We start from the raw sequence: 6,948 nt of genomic DNA on the forward strand, positions 1-6,948 counted from the left end.
CTAGGTGAGAGCAGCCAGACCCAAAAGGCCACCTCTGTATTGTATGATTCCGTCTCCGGGAAGTGTCCAGCACACGCCAACCTCTGTGGACAGGAAGCAGATTAGTGGTCGCCTGGGGACTATGGGGGTGGGAGTGGGGTGGGGGAAACTGCAGGCGGGGGCAGCGGGGATGACTGCCTGGCGGATACAGGGGCTTCTTTTGGGGGTGGTTTCAACGTTTTGGAATTAGATGGCCGTGACGGTGGCCCAACACCGCCAGTGTATACTTGGTACCACTGGATCGTCCGCCATTTGCTCTTATCCTAGAGTTCCCGTCCCATGGACAGTGGGAGTTCCCTCAAAGAGAGGGTCCAGCGAGCAAGTGAGCAAGCGTCCTGCCAGCACCACTTCTTTGCCAGCCCAGGCCCAAGGGGGCGGGGGCGGGGGCGGGGGGTGGGGTGGGGGCTGGGGGCCAATGGGAAAGCAGTGACGTCACGGGATCTACGTGTCACGGGGCGTGCGCCCTGACCAATGAGGGGCCAGCCCATGGTCGCTAGGCTGCGGAGTAGAGGCCTGGATACCCGCTGTCTGCAGACGTTGGGATCAACTGCCGCCATCTCATCCCACCGCACCTCATCTCACCGAACCACATCCCACTGCACCTCACCGCACCGCTTCGCCCAGCATCCCGCCGCACCGCAGAGCTAGGCCAGTGGGAGAAACCGCACCCTACGCCCAGCATGCCGAAGGAAAACAGCCGTCGAGGGTCATCCCATGGTCACCAGAGGCGGAACCGCTCCTGCTCCCGCACCACCAGAGCCGAGCTGTCGTTCTCCGTGAGCCACATGGAGCGCCTCCTGCGAGAGGGCCACTATGCCCAGCGCCTGAGCTCCACCGCACCAGTCTTCATGGCGGCCATCATCCAGTACCTGGCGGCCAAGGTCCTGGAGCTGGCGGGCAACGAGGCCCACAACAGCAGCAGGAGGCGCATCACTCCAGAGCTCGTGGACTTGGCCGTCCACAACAGTGCACTCCTCGGTGGCTTCTTTGGGACCACAACCATTTCCCAAGTGGTCCCGGCCCGGCGGTAGCTGCCCAACATGACCTGGGGCTCCGGGCCTCGGCCGACGGGCGCCAGGCCCGCTCACAGCCGGGGCAGCCGCGGCCTGCCTGGTGCCTTGGGCAAAGTCATTGGAAATCAATAGTGTTTTTTCGGAAACCCATGTGCGCATGCTTCAGTCACTTTGCGGGGGAGGTGGTTGTGGAACATCCCTCGTTGGAAGGTTGGGGCGGTGGCAGGGGTCTGGCCTAGGGGGTGGGACGTGGTGGGGGGGGTGACTGAGAGGAGTGGTGTCTCACGGGGACAGTGCCTGGGGTGGCCCTGGGCATGGGAGAGGCCGACTGGGGTGGGGGAGGGGTGGAGTGGGGTCTGGGCTGAGGCTGGGCGACGGAAGACTCCCCCATTGGCTCCGAGCAGGTCAGAGCCAGGCGGAAGTCTTCAGGAGGACAGTGTCCTTGAGGTGGCGCTCAAGACCATGGCCGCAGCGTCGTAATAGATAGGCGGACGTGAGATGGCAACTCTGGTGCGGAATGGACGCGTGGACCGAGCGCTTGGCGCGAACTCCACTGGGGCTGGGGCTTTGACGGGAAGGTTGAGGCGTGATGGGGGACGGGGTGGGCGGGAAACAATCAGGAAATATGCCAAGTCGGCACTAGGCTCCTGTGGGGTCAAGAGCTTAGTTTTGGGTCATGTTCTCTAGAAGATGCTGGGAGATGCCCTGCGTAGCAACCTGCGTAAACAAACTGTCGCCTAGCAACAGCGGACGCCTGGCCGCGCCCCTGCACCCTGGGTCTACACACGCAACGGACGTCAGGCCAGGCCCCGCCTCAGGATCCTCGATTTGCATACGCGGCCCGCAGCCAGTCCCGGCCCGGCCTCCGAGCTGGCTGTTTTGCATATCACCAGGGCAAGCGGGAGGGCGGGAACCGCCGAGCCGGCGCGGCTGCGCGGAGGGCCGGGGCGGACGCAGGGCACGTCGTGGTCCACCGCCTCCCCCCCTCCCGCACGTGCGCCCTGTGTCGTCAGCGCGCCCGGAAGCGTCCAGACGGCGAACATGGCGGCGTCCGCGGCCGGCCTGGGTGGCGGCGGCGGCGCCGGTCCGGGGCCCGAGGCCGGAGACTTTCTGGCCCGCTACCGCCAGGTGTCGAACAAGCTGAAGAAGCGGTTCCTCCGGAAGCCGAACGTGGCGGAGGCCGGCGAGCAGTTCGCACAGCTGGGCCGCGAGCTGCGCGCCCAGGAATGCTTGCCGTACGCAGCCTGGTGCCAGCTGGCCGTGGCGCGCTGCCAGCAGGCGCTGTTCCACGGGCCCGGGGAGGCGCTGGCGCTCACCGAGGCCGCGCGCCTCTTCCTGCGGCAGGAGCGCGAAGCGCGCCAGCGCCTCGTCTGCCCCGCCGCCTACGGGGAGCCACTGCAGGCCGCCGCCAGCGCCCTGGGCGCCGCCGTGCGCCTGCACCTGGAGCTCGGCCAGCCGGCCGCCGCCGCCGCCCTCTGCCTCGAGCTGGCCGCCGCCCTGCGCGACCTGGGCCAGCCGGCCGCCGCCGCCGGCCACTTCCAGCGCGCCGCTCAGCTGCAGCTGCCCCAGCTGCCCCTGTCCGCGCTGCAAGCGCTCGGCGACGCTGCGTCCTGCCAGCTGCTGGCGCGCGACTACAACGGCGCCCTGGCGGTCTTCACGCGCATGCAGCGCCTGGCACGCGAGCACGGCAGCCACCCGCTGCAGCCGCCCCCGCCGCCGCCGCCGCCGCCGCCGCCGCCGCCGCCGCCGCCCGGGCCCCAGCCGGGCTCCAGCGCGGCCCCCGCCCCGCCGCCGCTCGCGCTGCTCCCCCCCGGCGCCGGCTCCGCGACCGTCGCGCCCTCCCCGGCCGCGCTGGGCGCCTTCTCGGACGTGCTGGTCCGCTGCGAGGTGTCCCGCGTGCTGCTGCTGCTCCTGCTGCAGCCGCCGCCCGCCAAGCTCTTGCCGGAGCATGCCCACACCCTGGAGAAATACTGCTGGGAGGCCTTTGACGGCCACGGGCAGGAGGCTAGCGGCCCTCTTCCCGAGGAGCTCTTCCTGCTGCTCCAGTCCTTGGTCATGGCCACCCACGAGAAGGACACGGAAGCCGTCAAGTCGCTGCAGGTGGAGATGTGGCCGCTGTTGAGTGCCGAGCAGAACCACCTCCTTCACCTCGTGCTGCAGGAGAGCATCTCCCCCTCGGGCCAGGGGATCTGACGAGTCACATGATCCCGGTGCCTTCCCTCTCGCCTGTTCCCAGACCTCACGCATCCACCTTTGCGTTTAGGGGGAAATAAAAGACGATGGTCCCGGAGGTTCTGCCTTTGTTCGCCTTATTCCTGTTGCCACCCTAACACTTAAGTGGACGAAAAGTTACCTTACTTCCGCAATAGTGGGAGAAAAAAACAATATGATAGGATCGGAGTGGTGGACATGGCTCTCTTCCTGCACCCAGCACGAACGTGACAGTCCCTGTCACCCCTGTATCTTTTCACCCAACTGTCCCTACCAGCCCCCCACCCCGCCTGCAAAACCCCCCTCCCCCCGGTCTTTGTTCCCTAGTGAGGGTTAATTTGCACAGGTCTGGCTAAATCCCTGAGCTATGTGATCTGTTTGTGGTGACTGATTCCTCAGCCTATTTGATGTCTGTGTGATCAACCAATTTCTCCTTTCTTTGTTTCGTCCGTGGGATCATTTGATCCAGTACAACGTTGCTGCCGCCACAGCCCCAAATCCGTGAAAGCCATTCTGAGACTCGTAACTTGCGGTTTAGATTTACTTCATCTATGAACCGGGAACACCTTCTCTCCATGTCAGGAGGCAGAAAGGAGAAACAGTTCCCTTTTAGCTGCCAGACGTATTCGTCCGTCTGAAATGGACAGTGTGCCTAGGATGCGGGCTGCGCCAGGCGATGAGTCACAAAGAGCCTATGCGATGCGGTCTTACTCCGACAGCTGCAGTGCACCTGTGTCCGGTGCCAAGCCGGGCCGGGGGTGGGCTTGGGGTGCGGGTGGGGTGGGCTCCGGCGCAAATGCGTCCGACGTGCCTCGGAATCCTCAGTTCAGGTTCTGTTCCGAGAGGGACGGGCAGTCCACGTGACAGCTTGCATTTGTAGGAGGGATCTTTCTGCGACTCTTACGTAACTCAGATACGTAAAATCAGCATGCTTCTTTGGTATTTGCGATCCTGTATGTGCCAGACCGTGTCCTTGTTCCCCGAAGACGGGGTGGCGTTCCATTTTTAAACACTCAAGTTCCAAGCCTTTTTGGTCTGAATGTTACATGCAAACCGAGTTGGCTGTTTTTTGTTTTTGTCGTTTTAATTCAGTTTTATTTTCTTTAGTTTTGAGAGGAGTGGTAACAAGACCTCTTCAGAACATAATCTCACCCTCAATCATTCAGCTTGGGAAAGTGCATCCTTTAGGCTGAAGCTTGAGTGTTCAGCACTCATCTTTGGGGGTGAGATTTAAGGACGCCCTTTGGGAGCAGAGTTTGGTTTTGCCTATTTGGGGGTAGGGGAGGGAGGGAGGGAGACCGTGTGGAGCGCTGTCACTCTGAATTAAGCGCCTCAAAATGGGCGGGGCTTTTAGGGTATTCTTTTCCACTTCTGTTTCAACAGTGTGGAAGCAATGGCTAAGGAAATAGGGGAGAGGCCCATGGCGGGCAGATTCAGCCCCTGGTCCTGTGCTCTCACTTGGCCGCCAGGATCGGTCCTTTGGAGCCCCAAAGCCTAGTCCACCTTACTGCAAAGGTGGTAAGGGCGCATGCTCCTCTGTGCTTTTCCTTTTTCGGGTACACTCTTCTTCACTCTGGGCTGCAGTCCTGGCCGGCTGCCTTACTGTCCTTAGGACACGTGTGACTGGTGATAGCATTTGGGTTCCGGCTTAAGGAAATGCCTCCTTAGACCTCCAGTCCGAAATTGCATTGAGGAGGTCGGGGGAGGGATTACCATAGCCTGGTGCTGGATATACAAGCATTATTACAGTTCTCCAGAGAATTAAAAGGAACAGCTCTCACGCGCACTCGCTGTTTGTGTGTGTGTGTGTGTGTGTATACACACATACATATATACACACAGATACATATGAAGATATAGATCTATATCAAGACAGAGACAGATTTGAAAGAATTGGCTCATGTGATTCTGGAGGCTTGGAAAGTACAAAATCTGCAGGTAAGCCTGGAGAAAAGAGGTACAGTTGGAATCTAAGGCAGTCTGCAGGCCCAATTCCTTCTTCATCTAAGGAGGTCGATCTTTTTCTATTAAGCCTTTTCATTGATTGAATGATGCCCACTGACATATGTAGGGTAATCTTTACTCAAAGTCCACTGGTTTAAATGTTAATCTCAACTAAAATAAAAACCTCACAGAAATATCTAGAATAATGTTTGCCCAAATATCTGAGTACCATTGCCTAGACAAGTTGGCATGTAAAGTTAACCATCACAAATATTTGAACTTGGCACCTAGACACATCTGCTTGAGTTTAAGTCTGTAACTTAAGTAGTTAAGTCCAATATCCTCCTCTGGGCCTTTTTGTTGTTCGTGACATGAGACAGACGGTTGCTGGGGGTGTCATCAAAGCAGTAGACAAGAAGGCAGCTGGAGCTGGCAAGGTCACCAACACTGCCCAGAAAGCTCAAATGGCTAAATCAATATTATCCCCAATACCTGCCACCCCAGTCTTAGAGGTAGAAGAATGGTCTCAGGACTGTTTGTCTCAATCAGCCATTTCAGTTTAATAGGAAAGGACTGGTTAATGATAACAATGCATCATCAAACCTTCAGAAGGAAAGGAGAGTATTTTGTGGAATGTTTGTTTTGTGTGTGGCAGTTGTAAGGTATTAGTTTATAATATTACTACTTTTTCATGGAAACAATTTGACCAAAAATCTATCACAGAATTTTGAGACCCATTAAAACAAAGTTTAATGAGAAAAATTAAAGAAAAAAGACATCCATAAACTCCTAATAAAGATAAGGACCAGGTCCTACTTAGACCTACCATGATACAAATATTCAATGTATAACCAAAAAGGCAATAACCCTTTCCCAGTAGGGCTACACAGTCCTTGGGGAATGCTCATTCCTCTTCTTGATATCCTGAAACTTAAATGATATGATGTAAAGTTAACAATTCTTAAATACACTTATATAATAGGATAAGAAGGAGAAGAAAACATTTCATACACACACACACAAACACACACAAATGTATTCATAACAAAATAAGGAGGCAATACTCATGACAACTATAGTTCTTGTTTCTGAAACTGGTCACATGTTCATAGCTGCTTTCATAATTACGTTCTTCCACTATCTGTTCCATATCCCATTTGCCCTCAGGAAGCACCTCAACTGGTTGTGGTTCTTTACCTGGTAGGGTGACCCAAACATCATTCCTCTAGGATATGGGCCATTAGTAGACCTGCCTGAATTGGGTTATTATACTTTTCCGTTGGCTGTAATCAGAAGGCATGGTAAGTAATACTGAGACACCCTAAGGGATGTCCAGACAGTCTTCCTTACGGCCAGTGTGGAACAGCAGTCCAATGTCCCCTTGGCAGTCAGGGTCAATCATTTCAGTAACTGCCTTCCTTGCCTGTTGACTCAGAGGCCTGAGGAGCCCCAAGTGGCTGGGTGGCAGCCTTAACTTCCGGTACAGTGGAATCACTGTTGTCTCCTGATGGAAACATTCCTCCCTCGGGGGCGAAGGCCTCTAGGCCAGCAGAGCGCAAAGTCATGGAATGAGGAAGCACAGATTTTGCTGCTGGGTCACTAGGGGTCCTAGGGAATGGTACTGCTCCCGTTTCCGCCCCTCGATTCCTGGCTGTGGGAGAAGCAGGACCATGTGTTGAACACTGACTCAGAGCATATGCAGACTTCTGGAGAACGTGCCCCTGCCTTAGAGGGTATCGCC

General features: G+C 56.9%; 2 protein-coding genes across 2 annotated transcripts; both read left to right on the top strand.

Annotated features, from left to right (window-relative positions):
• Positions 1-587: 587 nt before the first annotated feature.
• LOC105096843 (histone H2A-Bbd type 2/3) lies at positions 588-1,070 on the top strand. The gene has a single exon (XM_010989272.3). It carries the CDS (start codon positions 720-722, stop codon positions 1,068-1,070), a length of 351 nt encoding a protein of 116 aa, XP_010987574.1. The 5' UTR covers positions 588-719.
• Positions 1,071-1,968: 898 nt separating this feature from the next.
• Positions 1,969-3,342, top strand: LOC116150909 (40-kDa huntingtin-associated protein). Its single transcript, XM_031446282.2, has one exon. It carries the CDS (start codon positions 2,094-2,096, stop codon positions 3,243-3,245), a length of 1,152 nt encoding a protein of 383 aa, XP_031302142.2. The 5' UTR covers positions 1,969-2,093; the 3' UTR covers positions 3,246-3,342.
• Positions 3,343-6,948: the final 3,606 nt, after the last annotated feature.

The sequence above is a fragment of the Camelus dromedarius genome, chromosome X (genome assembly GCF_036321535.1).
Source record: "Camelus dromedarius isolate mCamDro1 chromosome X, mCamDro1.pat, whole genome shotgun sequence".
NCBI lineage: Eukaryota > Metazoa > Chordata > Mammalia > Artiodactyla > Camelidae > Camelus > Camelus dromedarius.

What these genes read in the sequence shown, in the direction of transcription:
- LOC105096843 (XM_010989272.3), top strand. Translation starts at nt 720, where the DNA reads ATGCCGAAGGAAAACAGCCGTCGAGGGTCATCCCATGGTCACCAGAGG.
- LOC116150909 (XM_031446282.2), top strand. Translation starts at nt 2,094, where the DNA reads ATGGCGGCGTCCGCGGCCGGCCTGGGTGGCGGCGGCGGCGCCGGTCCG.